The following is a 24178-nucleotide window of genomic DNA, read 5'->3' on the forward strand; positions in this document are numbered from 1 at the left end:
GACTGCCAGACTGCTGGTTCAGCACAAGGGAAGGAAAAGATGCCTGGTGCTTGTGTCAATAAACTTCACTGTAGGATTCAGAGCTGGAAAATTACCAAGCAATTATTACAGAGTTTTTATCACATCTGGTTCTTTTTTTCCCCATGGCCCTGATGAACCCTTCAGAAATGGGAAGTTCTGAAATGCAAATCCCATATGCTAGCTCTCCTCAGCACAGATTGTGATGTGGATGGCAAACACAGCCTGCTTACATCCTGGTACACTCCTGCTCTAGTCAACATGCTACAGTGGGCTCTGCTCCCAAGACTGGAGGAGGAAGGAAAAATCAGTTCAGTCTGCAGTCAAACTATGGAAGTTTACTGGTGTTTAAAGCATGCACCTGGATCGGTGCTTGATCATTCCTCCAGAATGATGAGCAAATAAGTGTTATACAAAGAGTGAATGAATTTAAGGCAAAAAAGCAGTGCCTGATATTTCAGAGGTACTAAATATTTATGAAATCCAAATCCAAGGACATTATTTTAAAATGGAAACCTTCTTTGACACAGAAATTGTTCCAGTTTTACCTGAAAAAATATGAACATCATCTCAGACATTATTTTAAAAAGTCTAAATTGAGACATCTTAAAAAAACCTCTTCTTGGCCATACTCCAAAGGTGATGACTGTTCCTAATGGGATATTTGAATGCTGCATTCCCAAGTGCTTCTGCCAGACTAAAGTTGTTAATGGTTTGCCCTTTATGATGCCTTGAGAGGCTACCTAGCACAGAGGTTGGACAGAGTTAAAGGAATAAAGTAGATATTTATTAAAATAAAGGGTTTGTCCTTTAAAGGACACACCTTGGGCAGTATAAGAGCCTGGCCAGGGGTACACACAAGATGGACCCAAGATGGTCACAAGATGGATGACAGGTCACAAGTTTTCACACTTTTGTATGTTTTGGTCCATTTACATATTGGGGTTAATTGTCCAATTACCGCTTCAGGTTATGAAGTCTCATTCTCCCAATTTACCATTATCTCTCCTCAATTTACCATTGTTTATACTTTTTTGGGCCTGAAGCTGCAATGGTATCCTTGGTTCTCGGGCTGGAAAAGGATTGTTTTGTTTACCTACACTGTGAAGAGAACTTGCTAACACTTTGTACGTAGTTCAGAGTCACACACAAAGGCAGTACAGCATCTGGAAAATATGAAAGCTAAAACTTAAGGCATCACTTAGAGCACACCTGGGCAATGTGAATCTGTTCTCATTTCTTACCAGTCCAACACACCTTGTTTCTTGACTAAATAGTATATGCAAACTCACAGAATAATAACTACCTTTGTTTCATGCAGGTATGGAGTGTGTCTACAGGAAACAAAAAGAAAATTCAGAATCATGTATTAACCTCTCGAAAGGCATTATCATTTTAACAATCCATGACACTCACTAAAGGCCTGCAAAGCTAGCAGTACGTTCAATAGATACAAAAGAAAAGAAGTAATTTTCTTTGGAATTGTGTGAAAAGGAGTAAATAACTGTGTTCATTAAGACCTCTCAAGAAATAAAAAGGGAATAATAAAACATATGAAAAGCTAAATATTTATTAGCTTAAATAGGGGAATAGCAAAAGTCAGTTTACTGTGACTGCAATTGTTTTTCTGAATTTAGGATTAGCTACAGGGGAAGAATAATAGATAAAACCTCTGTATAAGGGCAGCTTCAAAGCGTAACAGTCTAGAGAATGGATGAAAAAATTGTGTGTACTGTGTGTAATACGAGGGTAAAGAGCAGTAATGTTTGCTTCTTGATAAGGAAAATCCCTGAAATCTGGTGGTTTTTAATTAAAGAGTTTGGTTTTGCTTTTTGTTTTACGTGATAAATGAGGATCCTGTAGCCAAAGTAATGGTGTAAGTAAAATGATTACAAGATTTTTTTTTATTTCCAATTTATAACCATCTATGAACTAGCATTTTAGGGAAGTGCTTTGTCAGTCAAAGAAAAAATCATTCTACTTTCCAATCGTAAATTAAGATCTGTCAGCTTAGCTCCATTGGTGTATACTCAAGATTCTCTAGCAAAACTGGGATATAGCAGCTGATACTTGCCATGTGTCCTTGTTTTATTTCTGAAGAATTCTTATAATTTTATGTAATCTTTAAATAGCTCTGTGAACTAAGGAAAGGGTACAGAACTCATGTAAAATATGGTTTCCACATCCTCATAGACAATATTTACATTTTTCAGTATCACACTTGCATTTCCCTCATTAAATATTGCCTGTGGTTGGCAGGTTGGCAGAACACCAAGGCTACTTCCTCTTACAGCTGCTGCCTAGTTCAGGAATGTATAACAATGGGAGCAAGGCTATACAACCAAGAAGAGACTCCCTACAACAGCAGCACTTCCAGATCTTTAAAATGTGCAGAGCATTACTGAGACATCTGCTTTACATGACACCTCTGTGACCAGAGGACTGAAATAGGAGCTACTTCTTTTTTTGTTTGTTAACATCAGATCCCTCCTAGGCTGGTAGGAAGTATGTAGGTCAGGTATAGGCCACATTAGCATGACAAAAGTTTTGGGGAGGACGATGGGAAACTGTTCTCATTCAGTATGGGTGACTTAAACACTTTACTTGATATATATGGATATACACGCAGGGATGCCAAGGATCAGAGTCAGGGATGAATTTGACCTTCGATATGTTGGCTTACTGAGAACTCAGATATCTCTTTACCAAAAGAAGCAGCTCTAGTTTCAAGATCAGTTTAATCTTTAGCGTATGCCCTCGGCATTTTGGGGTTTGTGGAAAGTGAGCAGAAGCCACTTTGGAAAAAACAAGAGATGAGTAACACACACAACCAGCAGAGTATGGAAATATTCTATTCTACTTCTCAAAGCATCACTTGTGAGTAGAGTCACATCACGAGTAGAGTCAAAGTATTAACTCAAATCCACCTTCTCTCCCTGAAAGTGTCTCAGCTTAGGTAAGTGCTTTGACATGGGAGTGGTTGTGTAAAGCACTGTGCCTTACCAGAAAGTGGCTGTGGTGGCTTCAGCCATTTGTCTGTCAGGTCCTCGGGTCTGGCCCTGGCTGATGGGTTATTTTCAGTACTTGCTCTAAATAATGTCAGAGAATAGTTTTTTGTTTTTCAATAAGGTGCAGATATAATTTAGAAAAAATGTTGAGTTGCTGTAATTATTTTTTTAACTTCCTGCTTCATATGTTTGGATTGTGTGCTTGCAGCTGAGTTCTTTTACAGACTGCTGATACCATCACTGTAGAGCAGCACTTCCCTGGCTCCTCTTAATTAGCCTATCTGCAGGCTTTCCCCTGTTTCAGAATCACCTTTTGCTGTACCTGTAACTATTTTCTGGGAACTTTTTTCTGTCTTGGCTTAGGGTAGTTACTCTAGGCCATACAAAAAATTCCCACAGCAGTGTAAAAAAATTAGTGTATTATGTAACACAACATACTTACACCAAAACATACGCATTGTTGGTGCTTCTCCTTCACAACTCATGCCCACTCCCAGTCACTTTTCCTACGCTTGTGGTATATAAGCTTTGAACAGGCTGCTGTGTTGTATGAGTTGGAGCCGGTGGCAGAACCACGGTCCCAGGACTAGGGAAGTGATTCTTCCTCTGTGCTCAGCACTGGAGAGGGTACACATCTTCTGTGTCCAGTTCTGAACCACTCAATTCAAGAAGAACACTGAGGAGCTGGAGCATGGCAAGAGAAGGGTAACAGAACTGGTGAAGGGTCTCGAGCACAAGTCTTATGAGAAGAGGCTGAGAGATCTGGGGGTGCTTTAGCCTGGAGAAAAGGAGGCTCGGGGAAATCTTTTCTCTGTCTACAGCTGCCTGGCAGGAGGCTGTAGCCAGGTGGGGGTTAGGCTTTTCTCCGAGGCAGCAACAGGACACGGCCTCAAGCTGTTCCAGGAGAGGTTTAGGTTGGACATTAGGGAGAAGTTCCTCACAGATTGGCTGATTAGATATTGGAGTGGACTGCTACTCCAGTGGGAGGTTGTGGAGTCCCTGGAGATATTTAAGGACAGACTGGACATGCCACTTAGTGCCATGGTATAGTTGACATGGTGGTGTTTGGTCTTGGGTTGGACTCCATGATCTCAGAGGTCTTTTCTAACCTTATTTATTCTGTGGCTTTACTCTTTTGTAGTACTGGAAACCTTCTGTCATTCTGTAATGTATTGTAAAAGGAACCTATTCCTTGATGTATCCTTTTGGATAGATAGCATGAGAAGGATGGTGGAGAGAGTGAAAGCTTTCTTAGGCTTCTATGTGTTGTATTAAATAGTGGTTTTTACTGTATAATTTTCTTCTTCTTTCACAGTATATTTTAACTTCAGACCAAAGCAGTGGTTGATTTACTGTGAAATTGGGAAACTTCTTTTTCTAAAAGCAGAACTGCATCTCCCTTTTTTGATTCTTTATTATTTGAATAAAAAATGTTATAAGTTTGTCTAGTGTTTGATTCCTTTAAGGAACAAAGAAAGAGAAGTAAGTTCATTGTTGTGTACTCAGTTCTTCCCTGTATCATGGAAACATGCCCAAACTGTTTTGAGGAATTTAGACTCTTCAGACTGAGGGGAGAACAGGAGTGATGGAACAAAGATAAGATCTGTGTAATCCCCATTTTTCACAGATGTTAATGCTTTGGATCATAGAGGTCACACTGTCTATTGCTTTTGAAATTTTAAGAGCAGAAAAATTTACTGATTTGTTTGCAGGATGTTACAGTCTGAGGCTGGAAATTGTTTGATGGCAAGAGACTTCTGACGCCAAAGCTCTTTGGCTTTGCAAGATTCTGGGAGTCTGCTGTTTGTTTGAGGTGGATTGCTCTATCTTTTCATAATAGATAAATAGGAGAGAAAACCCCATGCCTTGGCAGAATTACTGAAGAAAACCTACAAAAGCTGAACCCTTGTCAATAGCTAAATTTTCAACTGACATAAAAAATACAGGAACAGTGACTTTGCAATCAGAAAGTCCATTGCTTGCACAGCATTAATTTCGACTTGGTTTAAAACTTACTCTTGTGCAGAGTGGTGCTCAATTGTGCTGCTGTTGATTTTTAGCTTTTTTTTTTTCCTTTTATGGTGTTTTCAGGTCCAAAGTTCAGTCTTGGAACAGATGAGCAGAAGAGCCTGCTTGAAGACATGCCATCTTCAGACACTGACATCAATTTGGAGATATCATTTGCAGAACAGGCAGCTAATCTCAAAGACAGCTCAGCAGGCAAAATGTACAAAGGTGGAGGGGGTGACACTCTTCTCCCAGTAGGTGTTTTTTATTTATTCCTCTATTTTTTTTAGGTAGAGGTACTGTTTGGTGATATTTATCTGAGACTGAGCGAATTAGAGTTAGAAGAACATTGTCAGATTTAGCTTTGTAGAGATAGAAGTTCTTACAGTAAGTAACTTTTGGGAATAGTATGCTCAATAACATGAAAATAAACACATTTATGCTTAACTATCTAATTTAACTATCTAAGTTAAAGATAACTTTATCAGTTGTCTGATAGGCAGGTGAGGGATGAGAATGAGTAACAGAATTATCTATAGTACTTAGAGGTCTGGAGTCAAATGGCAGGAAATTAAAGATTAATTTGAACTCAGTTTTTCTTTCCAACTCTTAATAAAAAAAGGCTCTTTCTCAATTAATCCATATAAAATCAAAAGAAAATCCCCTATGGGATTTTGTTGTTGATCCTCAGAATCTCGGAGGATCTCTCTGCCTAACAGTTCATGAACACACAGTTACATATAACCTATAAACTAATGGTTGGTGTGAAATTGTCTTGTTCTTTTCTGGATTTTTGTTTTTTTTCTAACACTGTATGCAAACAAATGTCTGCGCAAACACAGTTTCTGAAATAATGTTTCCCAGTTCTTCAAACACTTAATTTAGATAAGGACGTGCAGTTCTTCAAGTAGTAATTACCCCATGTATCCTAGTTTAAACATTATAAACCAGACATTAATGGATATTTAGAGACGGATTCTAAAGTGTTTGAGTCATGTTTCTCTAATGCTGCCTAAAACAAGGAGATAAAAGCTATGCTTTAAATTCTGTATATATGCATATATAGATATATATGCATAATACGTTAGCTCTACTTTTGGCCAGGTTTGTGAAGGATGCTCAAAGACATGGCTATGGGATTTCTTCTTCAGTTACAAAAGGAGCTGCAAAATTATAGGAAAGGGTGTTACCTGTTTAAATCTACAATATATTGGTTGCACCTTCATCATTGGCAGCTATATTTAAACAGACATGTTTGTGCAAGTCAGTGAAAGCTCAAGGTGGGGAACTGGCTACGTATCTTATAATATTGTAATAATATATTGTAATATAATACCGTATTATCTTATAATTATGTAAATTATGTTTTGATATGTGCCCTTGTAGTCATGTACCATAACCAGCAATTCATCTCTGCTATGGCTGGGTTTGTACGGGGTAAGAAAATAATTCATGAGTATAATATGTCTTTCCAAGTGGAAGAAAGTCTTGTCAAGCTTCCTGCTCTGAGTCATGCATACTTAGAAGCCTGATGGTGAGAGATAGAGTTAGAAAGTTCAATGAACTGGGAAGTCCCTCACCCTTTCAGCCAAATTCCTTTCGTTGATCTCTCACTGCAGCCTCTGGGTATGTAGTGCAGCAGAATGGAGCCATGGTTAAATATCCCCCTTCCCTAAGAAAAGAACTCCTTTATTATTATTTATATGGCAGCCAAATATATTATTTTGTGTGCAGAAGGATTTCTATCCCAATTTTTTGTGCATAGAATTGCTCATGGACAGCCATTTCCACTACTATAAACTGGAAAAGGATGCAGAGGTGTGGTTGCAAGCAGGACAAGTCCAGACTCTTCTTGGAGGTGCCAAGTAAAAGGACGAGAGTTAATGGACACAAGTGACTAATGGTGAAATTTCATTCTGCATAGTAAAGAAAGTCCCCATGAGAGCATTCCACACTGAAACAGGTTCCCACAGGTGTTACTGGGAATTTTGAAAATGCATTTGAGCAGCAACAACAAGCAATCCAATCAGACTTTGAATTTAGCCTTGCTTTGAGCAGCAATTAACTTGCAGAAATCACTAGGAATCTAAATCTTCCTATCATTTTAAGATCATCTTCTTTTTCACTGATTTGTGGGGTTCTCCCTTGATTTAGTCAGTAACAGCAGGCTTCATGATGAAAGATTGTACCCTGAAGGAAGCACAGCCTTTGAGCTAAGTAATTTGTCATGACTTGTATTATTCACCCTGCTGCAAAATTCTGCTTTTAGAATTTCAGACTGCCGAAGGACAAAACAGGTACCACAAAGATTGGTGACCTAGCCCCTCAGGATATGAAGAAAGTCTATTCTTTAGCACTGATTGAATTAACTGCTCTCTATGACATACTTGGGACAGAATTCAAGCAGCAAAAAGCTGTAAAAATCAAAACCAAAGGTAAGTAGGTGTTTTGTATTCTCAACTAATTACATCCGTTCAATCCAACAAAACAAATGCACCCGTTTCTTTATGATCTTCCAGCAGAAAATTTATATATAATATATAAGCAGTAACATAGGACCTGAATAACAGTTAATTTTATGCCTTAACTCAAGGCAAGCTTTAAACAAGTTTGCTGACATAATGTCTCCAACTCTTTGTCTAAAATTAAAAGTCAAGACAGTCATTGAGCAGATAATCTAAGGAGTGAAGGGTAACTATCTTAGTAACATTTTGTGCAGCAGGAATTCCTTCACAGAAGTTTGTATGTGCTGATTTATTCCCAAAGAGAATGAGCATGTGCTCTTTGTGGGTATTCTTTTCCTGATTTCCTAAATGTAGGTCCTACTTTCAAAATAGGACTCAATGATCTTAAAGGTCCTTTTCAGCCTTTACAATTCTGTCATTCAGGTGAGTCTACCTGACTACTGTGCTTTTGTTGCCATGGGTGAGAGATGCTGGGAGCCTTTGTCACCTGTTTCCTATCCAGTCTGGCACAAGCATTCATATGGTTCCTGTGTCATATAGGCCTTGCCCATCCAGTATTTACTTAGGCTGTAATGCAGTTATGCTGAATGGCATCATATAAAGTGGAAGATTTAAAATGTTGCAGAGGAGGCAGAGACATCTGCAACCTGTCACTTTCCTCTGCAAGCCATCAGAGCATTTGTTTAAACACTGCTTTTCTAGGGAGCATAGAAAACATGGAAACCAATTTCTTGATGCTAGAGGTTTTCAGTGTTTTGTTTGGTTTTTGTATTTTTGTCTTCTGCTAAATGCTTTACGAGAGCTTGAGATGTGTTACCAGTTAATCACAAGACTACTTTGGCCAAAACTCTGTTGTCAAGGTTCAGTGAATGTGACAGTGCAATAGCTCACTTTAAATAATTGAAAGCAACAGAGAGCATAGAGAGATACACAGCAAGGTACAATAGATTCTTCAGAATGTGTTCTTCACTTTCCAGTAGTAGTAAACAGCTTTTTTAATGCTAAAGGCATACACAGAAACATCAACAAGACCTTGATTGCTTGAACGCATTTTCTTGCAGAAGTACTTGTGCTGTCACTAATAAACAGACAAAGCACTTTCTTCTCTTGTATTTTGGGTCTTAGTTAGACTGTTCTTACAAAATTAATTGTTAATTGAATTTCACTTCCAGCATTATTATCTGAAGGGCAGGCATTCATAGAATGTTGAATTGATTAAAAACTTTTTTAAAAGGTAAAACAGATAGGCTAGACTCATGGCAATGTGTATGAAGTGGACAATGACATCATCTTTTCTGCCAAGCTAATCTGCTTTTGCAATTATCTGCAATCTGTACTGCTGTCAGTGCCATGTTGCTCTGTCTGACCCTTACCTCTTCACACCTTAAGTGTTGTTTGGCCAATTGATCTATCCAGTGGTGGGTCTATCTCCTTTCTCCTTTGTGCATGAGGATGTAAAGATGATGAAAACATCGTTCTTCTGGAGAATGCTGTGCTGTGCCCAGCACTGACTTTTTATTGTCCTCCTGGAGTTTGTTTTTTTTGACTACATTTCAATGGAAACTTTTATTATTGATAAGAATTTCAAGATAAAAAAGCTATGGAGTATGGATATTGCCTGTATTTTATGAGTCCCTTGTATTTTATAGATAGACTTTTTATGCTGACAGAGATACAAGAACTTTTGGTTTGGCACTGAAATTGATCTTTCTTTGATGTATATCGTATTTTCTCAAGGGCTGACAGTTTTTTTTTAGTAATTGCATCTGTTCTGTGTTCAATATTGGCGTGGCATCATACCAAGGAGCAGTTTTTAACTACATGTATTGTTATATGCTGCTCCAGAAAACTTGCACATACAGCAGTTATCAGTACTTCTGACAGAGAAGTTCTGTGTCAGCAAACTTTGGGGTAGTCATTATTAGCATAGCTATCTTTAAATGGTTATTCACTTCTGTTCAACTGGGCCATAACACATAAAAGTCACATTTACATGAAGACTAAGGTTAGTTTTTCATCAGGACTAAATTAACTGCGAATGAATTCCTCTTAAAAAAGAAATTTGAGTTGCCTTACCCCTATTGTAAAAGTTATTTCCTAACCAAGAATTAACTGTACTTTTGCTTTTTTTTAAAAATGAACCTTTAGTGAGTTGGCTATCCTCTGTTCTGCTGGTGCTATATAATTCAACAGTACAGGAGTTGAAAAGCTGTTATTTACAAACCCTTGTAGAGAGAAGTGTTCAGAGCAGCTCTGGGTGATAATTGTGTTTGTCTTATTTTAGTGACCAAGTTCTGGGTATTTTACTCATTCCATTTCCATCTCAAGTAGAATAAGTTGCATTGAGTGGTTAAAAATCTGCATTGCAGGGTCATCATCACATCCATTCTGCAAACCAGAACTACGCAGATGGTTCATTTATGCAGTTTGATTTACTGTGCTGCAGAATATGTGTATGGCAATTTGAAGTCAAAACAGAAGACTTCTGAAGAAGAGATGATGAATCCTTTTAGCCAGGATGTTTTGTGTAATAACTTGATTGGCAAAGACATTAAAACACTTTAAACAAAAGGTCAATAGCTCTGAACACATTGAATAGACTTACTGCTTCAGAAATGTGGGTTTATGCCACTATCACATGTACTGGAAAAGATGTGGATAATATCTCAGTTTCTTTGCTTTATTCAGACTCTGGCTTGTTTGGTGTCCCACTGTCACTTTTACTGGAACAAGATCAGAAGAAGGTCCCAGGAACCAAGATCCCACTGATTTTTCAGAAGGTAAATAGGCATGAAGAAGTTAACTTTTTACATACATGCAAAATGACAAAAACATAACATTTTGTCCTGCATTTATTTGCTTCCTGTAGCAGTTTTCAGTATAATACTCTAATCCATCCAAGTTATTGTAATTTTTATTTGCAACTTTACTTACTAATTCAGTAAATGTGATATTTTGCATTGTATGAGACATATTTTGAATTAAAGAAATAAACTCACAAGGCAGGGGCTTTTCCAGAAGACTTGTTGCTGTAGTACAAAGGGGTATGCTTTGGCCTATATCGTGTCAAGGTAATGGGGGAGATAACTGGAAAGAAGATGGAGACTCTGGATTTACTGCCCACGCATTGCACATCTTATTTCATGAGAAGAAAAGAAACCACTTTGTGTTGACCTGTCCTAATACCAACAAGCTCAGTGCTCTATCATCAGCATTTCAGTGTGTTTGTAGATGTGCTTGGTGCTTTTTGAGAAATAGAAATCTCAAAGCAGTTTTGCATCACAGTCTGAAAACTACTACTGTGTCATTCATGCCAGAAGTTGCTTCCCCAGGATCATAAAAACACATTTCTGGAAAAGATGCTATCTATAAATTGACAAATCAAATTGCAAACAGTCATTGATCACTCTGCTGTCCTAGCAACATCAAAAATTCTACATAAACATTAATATCTTATAGATGTGATTTGTTTTACAAGGTACAGACAACATTTGGAGTACGGTTTTACTTCAAATGAGAATATGAAAATAAAAAGTTTCCCATTTCTTCTGCTTGTTCTCTTCAGCACATGCTTTCCAAGAATGGGGGATTTATATAATGTGTAAGAGAGCAGTTTTATTCATTCTGCTTTTTAAATGTATCTTGTTTATCACTGAAATGAAGCAAAGCAAGCTAACAGGAAGGCCGCTTACTTAAAAATAAAAATACACCTAGTTTTTATTTCACTGAGGAATTTAAATTAAAAATAATGGCATAATTTACTCAGGCATTTTTTCAGCTGGAAAATCTGGTGGTAATACCAATTCATGTGTCATCATCAGAAGTTTCTGCTGACAGTAATTCCAGTCTCTGGCCTGCTAATAAAGCCATGCAAAGCAACCCTGATAGAGATGAAGAGAGGATTTCCCACAGGCAGGAGGTTGGTGGTGGCCGGCAGCTGTGTGCCAAGGGGGCACTTGTGAGTGAGCGAGCGTTGGTGAAGGAGTTGTGGCCAACAGTTGTGCCACCAGACCTTGCCTTCCCCAGAAGTGGTGATGATGGCAGCTCACACACTGCCCACAGCACCTTTGTGCCCAGCAGATGTGAGTGGCAGTGATGTGGTGTACATCACTGGGTACAGGGTGAGTTGGATGGGACCAGTTAGCACTTACTTATTTTTTCTAACCATGGAAAATGCAGTAGGATGACACTTCTGGTGCTGTTTTCCAGCTTCGTGAGGTTTTCTGTCCAATCTTTTTTATGGTATTTATCTGTTATATAAATGCAGTGGTAGGTAAACTCCCTTTAATTTTTGTAACTGGAAAAAGCACAGCTCTGTTGCATAATTTTTATCACTCAAGCACTGGTGCAGGAAGGCATGTAACAAAGGCACTGCCCTAGTTAAACATTGTGGGAACTATTTGTGCTCAAATTATGTCATCAGCTTTTGATGTTTACAGATTTGTTTTAAATACTCTTAAATCCATCCTTCAGTGAATATTTCTAGGCATATTATTTAGAGGAAAAAAGTATTATATGGGTTTTAAGTATTTTTATGGAATTTCTGCAAATTCTGCAACCCCTGTGAAGGGCTGCAAACTTTTGAGTCTGTTAGGAGAATGACAAATCAGAGGCTTCTTTAAAGCCTAGAAGTTCTTAGTTCTCCTCTTAAAAAAAACTTGAGTATTCATGAGAATGTAACCTTAATTATTTGGATTTGGAGACACTTTAACAAGGGTAGTAATTGGTATATAATTTCGACGCCAGAGTAATTTTTGTAAAGAATTCTTCAGTCTTCAGAGGGGCCTTGAAGGAGGTAAAAAACATACAGATTTTTTTTAATAAAATAAAGAAACTCTTCTTTAATAATATTCATAAAAAAGAGTAAGAACCACATTAAAGTTTTCTTCTACAGCAACTGTAATCCATTTGCAAACTGTGTTCGAACCTCTGCTTGTTACAAATCTGTGTGCACAACTGCATATGCACAGAGAGAGAGATACAAGCATAAAGGCTTCAATAGATCAGAACTGTCTGCCAGTAATTTTTAATTGGCATCTTTGTTTATGCCAGTTTGGTTTGTGTTTGACAGCTGATTGCCCAGATAGAAGAGACAACTCTGGAAACAGAGGGACTTCTTAGAATACCAGGAGTTGCGACAAGAGTAAAGGTAAAACATTGCACAGGTTATTAATATCCCCCAAAATGTATGTGTGGTTGCTGAATTTATTTTGTCATACAAACATATTTTTGCATCCCGTTGTTATGAAAATTTTCAAAAATAGAAAGTAAAATCGCTTTAAAAAGAAAACTAAATTATAGTAGCCAGAGAAATGATGCTCTCACTCAGTGTAGTTTTGGGGAAAGATTGGAGTCCAAGTTTGAAGGAGAGTCAAAGCCACGTTTCAAGTTCAGTTGTGCCAAAGTCTCATTAATTCTTGGCATGAGCTTTCCATCCTTTTGCTTTTTCCCTGAACCAGTTCAATCATCTGAACAGTTCATACACGGTCTTTCTACCCCAGGAGGAAGCTTTTCTCTGTCATTGTGAGCCTTTTTTAATAGCTAGACTTAACCTGTGTTACAGGGTAAGGCAGGCAGCATGCACTGAAGAACCTCTCACATTTATTTTTATGAACAGCAATATAACTGCTCGGCTCGCCGAGCGCAATCTTGTTAGGCGCATCTGTGCGCACCAACACTTCGCAGAGTGAGTGCCAATTACATGCAGACTCTTCCCCAGTATTTGCCTTAATGCAGGGAGCTAAACACAGTGTGATTCATGCCAAGACTCAATGTGTTAAAAAGACGGTCTGAACTGGCCTTAAATTCTAAACGGAAAGCACCATTTAAGTGGATTCAGCTGTCCAAAGACGTCTGCCAGCCTCTGTTGTGTAGGACTTGGTCCAGCTGCTGGTTCATTAGAAACAACTAAAAGAAGGGAATATTATGAAAATAGGGTTTGTTTATTTACCAGTAACTAAGATACTAATTTTTTTTTTTTTTTCCAGTTTTCCTCCATTCTTTATTCTCCATTTCACATCAGTTCTGCAAACAGGAGTGATTTCTTAGTGATTTTCTTTATTTGTTTGTTCTTTGATTTTATTAGCTTAATACAATTTCCCAGACAGTGGATCGTTCACTATTTGGCTTTCATTTATTTTTAACCTTTCTATTTGCAGGAACTACTTCTTTAAATTAAGCAATAAAATTGTTAGTGAATATGTTAACTTCTTTTACTTACTCTAATAGAAAATGTTTTAAAAACCAAGGAATTTATCACACTAAATGACTGAAGATTTCCCTTAATTTTCTTAAACAGAAAAAAAAAAAAATTCCTCATTATATAGTTTTATAAAAAGACACAGAAAAATACTTTGGTATCATTTCTATAGGTTTTAGGGTTATTGTTAAAAATGCATTGGATATAGCCCATAGTCAAATACATTTACTTTAAAATGTAGGCATTGGAGCACTAGGACACATAGTTGAAATTTCTGCCTTTGCCTCTCATATAAAATACTTTTATCTATATGTTTAATACTGCATTTACTGCAGTGATTTGGTCTGAATGTGGATGGAGAATGTGATGAGTCTGGAGGAGAATTTTCATCTCTGTTTCTGAAGCTTGCTGTTTTTGATGATCAGGAAATCATACCCACTTGACTTTAGACATCTGAATTATGACCGTTGCACCTTTGAATTTCCAATACAGTCAGTGGACAAAGAAGAGCTCTCTGGAGAACAGCTGAGAATATCCCACTATCATAATCAAACTGAGTGTCCACATTTTCTTTGTAAATAGATCCATTTTCCATTTGGGCAAAGTTAAATTTAATGAGAAGGATATCTTAAAAATGTATCTAGTATCTGTTCAATGTGCCCTTCTTGTCCAGATAAATAATTATGGCCATATTTTTCCACAGAAAATATTTTACGAAACAAGCCAGTGTCTTTGTTCTCCTTTTCTGTCCAGAATAACTGAGCTAGAAGAAGGGAGGGACCTGTGAGAGGTGCCTCAGGGCCCCTGGCCCTGTGCTGAATTTACTTCTCACTCTGCCAGACTAGGAAATAAATGAAGTGGGTGAGATTAGGACTGATACTTAGCAATAGACTAAGAAGGACTTGGTCTTTGCAGTGTGTTTCCATTTGTGCATCTGTGAAAGCCCAGTAGTAGCACTGCCATGGCACCAGGGCAGGGATATGGTAATGTCTGCTGCCAACAGCATCCCCTCCTTTCCCAGCCCCAGAGTTTTGACCTTCCACTGAGACTTTTAGAGCTCTTTATTTTACTCTGCTGCATAACCTCGTGATTTGTGGGGCAGTCCACTTCCACATGAGGTTTGACACCCTGTGCTATGCAAAGCTGTATGCACCCAGCAACGTGGAATTTCCTGTAGATGGCAAGATGTTCAGGTATTTAGTTACACAAATCATTCCCCGTGTTTTAAAAAGAGAACCAGCCTCACCTTAGTGTGTATTTTGATAAGAAGTTGTGTGTCAACACACATAATTGCCTTAATTTTTAATGAAAATGGCCATGTATGCATTACAGCAACACCCTTGGGTAGCAGTTTCAGAATTGCTCTGTATATCAGGCAAGTCTCAATATTTGTGTGGAGGAGAAGTCATGATCCTTATGTGCTTGAGTATGATATCTGTTTCTTGTATATTTATTCCATATGGCACTGACTCAGGCCGATGAGATCTGACTGCTGCCTATTAATGTGCGTTTGCTTGCAGTACTTCTGATCCCACATTTATCTGCTTTGTAGAAAAAGACCAGCAGCAATTGGAGTTAAGTGATATTTCAGATATCCTTCCCCCCCTTTCAAAGTGTGGAAAGTGTTGCTGTGTGTATTACACGTGACTTCCAGCAGCCAAATAAAAAACTGGTGCTCTCTGTATCCATTGCATTTCAGGGTCTTTGCCAAGAACTGGAAGCAAAATTTTATGAAGGGACTTTCAACTGGGAAAACGTAAAGCAACATGATGCAGCAAGTCTTTTAAAACTCTTCATCCGTGAACTGCCTCAGCCACTCCTCACTGTAGAATATCTCAAAGCTTTCCAAGATGTGCAGAGTGAGTAGTGTCCTTTCTGTCTCTGCTGGAAGAATTGATATCCATGCAGAGAAGTGCCTCTTTGCTGAGAAACAAAATGAATAACAACAATATGAGTTCTCCTGAGAAAAGATAGGCATAATTTTGCTACTGTGCAAATAATGTCTTTCATGTAACAGGTATTTTAATGGTTTACACATACAATGAAAGCACATTTTCACTTCCTAATGTTTCTGGTAGTAGTTAGGAGGTACACAAGCATTACACAGAAAATGTATATGACAGTATCAGTTTATAAATAGTATTTGCTTCAAAGGAAATCCACAACAAAGATAAGCAGTTCTTTGGGAAGTAAAACAAATGATAATTTATACTGTTCAGGGTATTTTATCCATTTATAAGAGGAGACGTTAGAGCAGAATAGTCAGAACTGAACTGATCATCTGTGGTCCCTTGAGATCAGCAAGTTCTCGTGCAAATGTCCTCTTTGCCAACTGGTCACCAAAACAGCAAACTTACCAGCTGTGACTGGAAGAGAGTGGCTTGGTGATAATGAATCCAGAGTGGGAACCCACATACATTAACTCCCCAGTCAGCACAGGGCTGCAAGTTCTATTTCCCTTTTCTAAGGGCAGAGCAATGACTCATTTTTAATAAGGGCTTTCATAGAATAACAGAATATTTTGGGTTAGAAGGAATCCACAAGGATTATCAAGTCCAGCTTTTTGAATGGTCCATATGGGGATCAAACCATCAGCCTTGGCATTATTAGCACTATGTTTCAACCAACTGAGCTAAACTCAGGGTCAGAGAATTCACATACAAAGGCAGACTGACAAATATTCTTAAAAAGGGCGAGCTGTGTCAAGTCTCCCAGGTCTGAGCTGCCTTTCCATGCTGTCAGGTTGGTTGGAGTAGGGAGCAGGAGCTTTGGCCTGATACACAGTGTTGTTGATTTTGCAATACTGAGTGTCAAGTTAAAACTGGCCAGAATGCTTTGAGATGGTGCTGGCAGCAAAGAGCTCCAAAAGGTTGTTCCATTTACTGGATAGTGATTGTAGCCAGGAGGGTTTCTGCTTGTGCTCCTGAGCTGTCTGAAGGCTTATGTGGTTTTACTTACCCAGAAATACTCAGGTGACAGGATCCAAACCACTTTCTATATTGAACCAAAGGATTTGCTTCAAAACAGACACAGCACTGCATAGACTCCTATTGTTTAAATAGTTTGTCTTATTGGTTACATGCAATAAGATTAGATGGTAGAGAAAAAGGACTATCTTTGTGACAGTAATCACTGTTTTTTGTGATATTGTGACTAAGTAGTATGGTTAGAATTAAATATTTAAAGAATATAATTTGAACAATTTAATTTCCTAATCTATGTAATATAAGCAACTAAAATTCAGTTGTTACTTAGGTGAGCAGAAAGAAACACTTCATTTAAGTAATGAATTTTAGTTGTTTTGCAATTGTATTTTTGCTTACTTTCCTAGGAAAAATTGATTCTCATTGCTTTTTGAGCATTGTGACATAGGGTGTTTTGAAACTGAATTTAAGCCTTACTTTTAATGCGTGTCTTTCTAAAGCAGGTGGATACATTGCTGTCACTACTTGATTTTTTAAATGCCTATACAATTTGCCACTCATTTATTCAGATCATTAATTTTTAGTATGGTAAAAAGTAGTCAGCAGGATGGGTTTTTTAAAATTTCATCAATAAACTTTTATTTTTGTTTGGTGGTGTCTCATAAGTTGATTTAGATGAAATGTATTTGAAATAGCAATTCAGTTGGAATCCCAGCCAGATGCATGAGAACAGCCCTATTGAATTTTTAAATAGTGTGATAAAACTGTCTTGCGCAGGTACCTCCTTTTTCACTTGTTTTATATATGGCTTGATTCATTAGGAATCTCCTGAGAAGACTAGCCAGAGCATGTCCTTTAAAGCATGACAGGAGGAAGTTTATCACAAGTGACAAATGTAAGAGAGTTGGGGCTTTCTGCACTGCCAGACCTCTTCCAGGTGATGGAGGAGCATTCATTGTGCAGCTTGGGTGAATGATGCACCAGTGAGCAACTGGTAAAAGGCAGAAGCAATGTTACTTTTCTTTAATTACAGCTTGCCTCATTTGGTACAGCACTCTCTGCTGTGGATATGTGTTAAGCTTCTCTGCTTCTGGTTTTATCCCTGCCAGTTTGCCATTGCAGCGGTGTTGGTTATGTCACTGGAGACCTGTCTTACTCAGTTACACGTGGTATTCATTCTGTGTGGGTGACTTGGGAGATCATGCAACTGTGAAGGCAACCAGAGAAACTGTGAAAGCAGTGTTGAGTATACCCTTTGATGTGTTGGGGCACAGGCTCAGAAAGGGAAGAACCGTTAGCTATTCCTTCTTGTAGCTTTGCAAAATAAAGAAGGAATCACAAGGCATCTAGAAAACATTGCCAAAAGACTGCTGAGTCACACACCAACTGAATCCTAAGAGAACATTTGGAAATGAGTATCAGAAAACCAGGATCTGCCAGTCCTTTGTCATACTACGATAATTAGCCATGTGTATGCATTCAGCATTTTGCAAGAAGTTTCAACTTAGAAACCATGCTTTTTGAAGAGTATAAATAATTATTTCAAAATACTGAGGTCTGTGTGCTTTATTGGCAGATCTCCCAACGAGGAAACAGCAACTGCAAGCTTTGAATCTTTTGGTTATCCTTCTACCTGAAGCAAACAGAGACACCCTGAAGGTTGGAATTGTTAATACTATTTTCCTGCATAAATATTTTGTCTGTTTCTGTGAATCCACTGTAATGAATGCTGTTGTCTTTTTAACATTCTTCTTTTTTTTCAGTTCAAAGTTAATGCTGAAACTAGTGATTCTTTTTATTCCCCCATATTTCACATAACTTCGGGAGGAAAAACACCAAACAACTTAGGGCCCTAATTCCTCCCAAATGACTTTTAAGAATGTGACTTGACATTTTTCCAGGATTGCAATAGTAATCTCCCAGTGAGCAACCTTTTCTCTTAGAAGTTTTTGCTCCCTTTTTTTTTTTTTTATGTCATTATTTCCAGTGTAAAAAATAAACAATGTTAGAATACAATTAATGTGTGTTTCCTTTTACGAAGTGGGTTTAGCTCTTTGTTTTTATTCCTCACTTTTCTCTGTGCTGTTTTTTGTACTCTCAATAAAACAGAAATCTACAGAAACAAGAAATCTACCAGAAACCAGAAATCTTCCTGTTACTATTTGTAACATTGTACATGGATTCTTCCAATTCGTGCATGTCCTTTTGTAGCAAAGCTATGAATGTTTTTTTTCAGAATATGCTTACTGTTAAAGCTGTTGCAATCAAGAATGAATGCAGGATTTGTGTAGGATGCAGAACATCATCTATTACAGGCAAAAAATGCTACTAGGTCTTATTGTTCAAAGACTTTCTTTTTGAGTTTGTTTATTGTGTGGAGGCAGTCTAGAAGGCTCCCGAGTCGAGCTACAAATACCTGGAACCAAATTAATTGAAAATTGCCAGTTTCTGACTGGCTGCCTGTCATTCACAATGCAGTGCTTTACTTGTGAATTGCTTACCTTAAAGAATTAGCCACTCCATGTTTCCATAACCATGACAGCCTGAACTATTGTGTTCACTTTCAGTTTAACAAATGCCAACAGTAATGTCTTCACAAGCATCTGTGGGATGCTGCTTCTGCACCTACATAACAAAGGTTTTGAAACAAATCTTACTGTGCAGGGCCTCAAAGTAACGTGAATGCTTTTGAAAATGTTACTTATAAAACCAAGAATTTTTTTTACTTCATTACTTGAAGGAAACAAAACTTGCATTACTGTTCTGTGAATAAATATATTCACACTTCTATTAGTGATTGCTTTTAATGTGATTTTATTAGGAATTAAGAGCTTTTTCAAAAAAATATGCAACATCATGTTTCACTCATATGTTTGTTTTCAACTCCACACGTGCTTCACTTTTCACATGCAGAGTTTAGCTGAAAGTTCTGCTCTTATTTCAGGTACTGCTTGAATTCCTCCAAAGGGTAATTGATCACCGAGACAAAAATAAGATGACGTTAAAGAATGTTGCGATGGTGATGGCCCCAAACCTTTTCACGTTTCATGGGTTTGGCTCAAAGACTATTGAACAAAGCGAGTTTGCTATGGCAGCCGGGACAGCAAACGTCATGCGCTTTATGATTCAGTACCAAAAACTTCTCTGGACAGTAAGTGTGTTTTTGAGGAGGTGGGGATGGGGGCAGAGAATGATAAATTTCACAACAGGGTATCTAAATAGAGAAGTCATGTGAAATTACATCCATGATTGAGAAAAGGATCAAAAACCCAGCTGGGTTCTTGCTCACAGGTAACTCTTGAGGGAGCAAAACAAAAATATTACCTCTGATGTTAAGCTCTGGCGGTCAGAGTTTTAATATTGTACGTCCTACAAGTGAACTCAAAAATAAGTCCTTGGGGGATGTATGTATTTGGTCTAACAATATACATTTCTGTGGGGAATTCTTTTTGGCTCAGAGATATTAGCAGGAAACAGTGTTTGAACTCATTGCCCTTTTGGGCCAAACTTAATATTATATGAAACGTGTTTTGATAAAGCATGAAGTTGTCTCATGGTCTAAGCAAAGCTCTAGCTCAGACAAACTGGACAAGTTGGAGGTGTGTTGTCCATCAGCAGCTTGAAACAATTTGGACCTTTGATGCATGTGAGGAAAACTAATTATCACCATTTTACACACTAAATGTCAAATAAATGTTTTTGGCTGACAAAAGCAAAAGCACTGTATGATTTCACCTTTATTCCCCTGAGAAGTCACGGAGTGGAATATTTTATCACAAATGGGGTGGTTTTAATATTGTTTCATAGTTTTATATTATTTGAATCTTTAGTTATTACTGGAAAGAAACACTATTTTTGAGTTCTCCCTGATAATCTGGCCATTTACAAAGGTTTTGGTAAGAAAATCATGTAGTTATTCATGCTTAATCTGTATTTATCTAGATTCCAAAGTTTATTGTTAATCAAGTGAGAAAACAAAACACTGAAAGCCAGAAGAAGGAGAAAAAGGACAAAGCTATGAAGAAACTTCTGAAAAAGATGGCATATGACCGGGAAAAGCATGAGAAACAGGAGAAGACTTCTAATGATGTAAGGAAACATACATCTGGAATGCTTTATTAATAGGATCGTAATTTTTAGTGAAAAAGTGGATATAGCAGAGGGGATATATAAATTTTTTTAATTGAAAATTTATTTCAGTAGATAGCAAGCTAGTGTAGCTTTGACAGTTTGTGGGTTACTGGCATGACACATTTAGAGGATTGTACTGGCTTTTTGTTTGTTTTCACATATTTTTCAGAATATTTCTGAACTGAAAAATTATATCCCACATGTTATTTCAGTTTGGGCACCTGAAATAAATATACATTAGATCTTTGTCTGTAGAGAGAGCAAGTGTTGTGACAAGACTCAGTATTACTGAGCCCACGTTTAGATGTGTTGTTTCCCAGTGGAAATCACAGCAGACCATGTGTTTTCTTAAAAACTAAATACCTAGATTTCCCTACTCGAGATTTAAAAGTATTTGGAAGCAAATCTGGCATTTAATTCTTTTTCCATCTACAGCAGTTCCAAAACCACTGAACTCTTTGTCCCAGTCTTTAGCTAGAGCATGCACAGCCTGCCCATCCCAAGAAATCCCAAAGGATGAAACAAAGGTGAAAAACTGATGAACTGCTTCTTACGCAGCTACTGTCCAAGTGGCTACTGCCAGCTTACCCCAGTGCATATAACCCACAGTTCAATATCTCTCCTTTAGGTAATTGGCTTCTGCCATACCCATCAGTGGTGTCAAGGCATAAATTTCAGCATAACAGTCTTCACACAAATACAAAAATCCTGGGAATTATAGTGTTAATTTTTCCTGTAGTTCAGAAAGATTTTAGCTGAGCTGTTCCCACTGACATCAAAAATTTAAAAATACATCTTGTGCGTGTTGGAATTGTTGATAGTTTTTAGAATTATGATTTTTTGGAAACTTTTTAACCTATACAATATAGTATTGTAAATGCTTAATTATAAAGCATTTGAAGTACATTATTCCAATGTACTTGTGAACCTTGTTACTAGGTTAAATACACGAACAGGCAATTCCAAATACAAGTATTCTGATACCATAATGAAAACATATCAGATTTGGGTGGTGTGAGAATCTCATATTTGGGTGGTATGAAAGTCCCCTCTTGTGGGCTGGAGTTGCAGTGAAGATTCTGGTGAGGTAGAGTCATCTTGTGGTTGCTGGTAGAAATGCAGTGCTCTGAGCAGTCTGATTTTCTTACCAAGTGTGTGTATGTCAGACTGTTACCAAAAAAAGGGTTTTCATGTTCTTATAAAGGCATTTTAAAAGCTTTTAAGCCAAAGCAAATAGAATGTGGTTAAATGAATATGCTATATATCCAGAATATGCTGGAGACTTAAATTTCAGTGTTCCTACCTATTTTGAATGCAGTACTTGACACATATCTTAATGTTCAAAATTAATTAATTCCCTGGCATCACTTTGCCTTACTTTTGTATATATCTATATAAAGGACTCTTTACACAGAATGACTTACATATGATTTTAAAATAAAGCTAATTAAATACTGGAATTTGTTTTTCTTGGTCTAATAAGAAAAGAATTCTTTGGATTCAATTCGCTTGAGTTGATGTGATGATACTTAATGCTGCCATCCTGTGTTCAACACTGAAATAACAGCAAATACACTGAAAAAAATAAATGCTGTTTCAAGTCCAGATATTAGATTTTTTTTTATAATTCAGTGCAAAGATATGTCTTTTTAATCCACTGGGGGGTTAGGGGTGAGGTCTTTTAGAGTAAATTATGCTTTTCTAATCCACTGGGGAGATAGAACTGAAGCCTTGTGTAATATTCTTACTCAAATGTAAAGTTACTATTTGATCATTTTCTTCAAGCCCTAGAATTCTGTGGAGATTTTCATCAAAATTAAATGGTACAATTTTTTACAAATCCTTCATGCTTCCTGCAAGCATTCAGTAATTTTGCGTGCTTGAGAACATAATACTCTTAAAATCATAATCACAAATTGATGACTTCAATGTGAATGACAATTTTACACATTTTTCCAGTAAAAAAATGTCTCATTCTTTAAGGAAAATTTATTTGTTTGGGTTTTCCTTCTCCCCAGTTTTCAGTTTATACTGCTTTAATTTAAAAATGAGGGGACTTTTCCTGTGCAGTTCTTGAACTCTATTTCACTTTCAGGTGGTAAGTGAGGCACCCAGACTTGTGGTGAATTTCCCACTCTAGCAAAACCTGTTTGCAACTTTCAATACCTAATTACCTTGTGCTGAATAAAAGCTGAGGAGAAGTTTCTATTTTCTAACACTTCTGTGGCACCCTACATGATCGAGCATAGATGGACAGAACCTGAGTCACTTCCATATTCTCCAGAAATAACTCAGTATCTGCAGTGTTAATAGCAGCTCATTTGGATAAAATTTCATCTTAGCTCTGATGAGGCCTCTCTGTCAATCATATTTCCCCTTTTGAGAAAGGTTAAAAAGCATTTACCACAAACTTCAGGTGAGATCTCTCTACAGTGTTGAGAGTGGTTACTATTAGAGGGCTTGTGAGGGTTAATTGCTAACATTATGCATACCTATGGCCCCAAGTCAGTGTTGGGGATTAAGTCTTTATGTTGGTGTTGGGCTGAATAATGCTCCAGACAGGCAAAGAAAGATGCCCTCAGGACTGGAAATTTACCTACTGCCTTTAGCCATATTTATACCATCTGTCATTGTATTCCTGTGTATAGTGCAGTTGTTCCAAAAAAGGGAGCTATCATGGGAGCAGCACACACAACACACTGGGCTGAGCTACTGCAGGTTATAAAAACCATTGTATCCCACAGCCCTTCTGTTTGTATGATCTGTTTGAATTTACACAGGGTAACCTTTCTGACTCCTGTTGAATGTCACTCACTGCAGTGCCAGATTATTTACTAAAAAAATTGTTACCTGCTAAATAATTTCTCTCTGTATAGTTTTCTAGTTTTTGGTCCCAAACTAAGTGCAATATTTTGCAGCCCAAAGAGAACAACTGGTTTGCATTTCTTTCAGCCTTTGCCTTCAAAAAGCTTTCTTGCTTCCATGTAGCAAGAACCTTTCGAAAATCAATTTTGTTCTTCATAATGTTCATGCCCCACAACTGCTTGGTCTATTTTGCATCTTTAATAAGTATGTATAATATTCCTTCATTAGTGCAAATATTGCATAGTCACATTTCACTCTGCACCTAGAGTGAAAAATATTTAAGTGAGTCATGAAAAATGGATTAGAAAAAACTGGCAGAGACCCACCCCAGATCCTATAGCCAGGCAGCTGCTCTTCTTTGTGATATATGGATTCCAAGTCCCCCTGAAAAGGAAGGGTTTGAAGATTAGTACCTCACAGGTGACTGCTGTGCCTGCTACAGACTAAATGTTGTAGGTCAATGGATTTTCCATCAAGTAAGGACATACCGTCTCTAGTTTTTTTAATAATGCAAGCACCTAATTTAGCCAGGGGTTGCAGTGTTTTAAATCTGACCCTGTG

General features: G+C 37.6%; 1 protein-coding gene across 3 annotated transcripts in view; it reads left to right on the top strand.

The window, feature by feature from the left end:
* ARHGAP18 (Rho GTPase activating protein 18) overlaps positions 1 to 24178 on the top strand; it is a 96489-nt gene that overhangs the window by 63845 nt on the left and 8466 nt on the right. For all 3 annotated transcript variants that reach the window (XM_015623009.3, XM_015623007.1, XM_015623012.3), the window contains exons 5-12: positions 5118 to 5287; positions 7303 to 7468; positions 10187 to 10278; positions 12570 to 12647; positions 15397 to 15556; positions 18198 to 18280; positions 19566 to 19772; positions 20564 to 20710. In XM_015623009.3, coding sequence (XP_015478495.1) covers positions 5118 to 5287; positions 7303 to 7468; positions 10187 to 10278; positions 12570 to 12647; positions 15397 to 15556; positions 18198 to 18280; positions 19566 to 19772; positions 20564 to 20710 — 1103 coding nt within the window. The remainder of the gene's footprint in view (positions 1 to 5117; positions 5288 to 7302; positions 7469 to 10186; positions 10279 to 12569; positions 12648 to 15396; positions 15557 to 18197; positions 18281 to 19565; positions 19773 to 20563; positions 20711 to 24178) is intronic.

The sequence above is a fragment of the Parus major genome, chromosome 3 (assembly GCF_001522545.3).
Source record: "Parus major isolate Abel chromosome 3, Parus_major1.1, whole genome shotgun sequence".
Lineage (NCBI taxonomy): Eukaryota > Metazoa > Chordata > Aves > Passeriformes > Paridae > Parus > Parus major.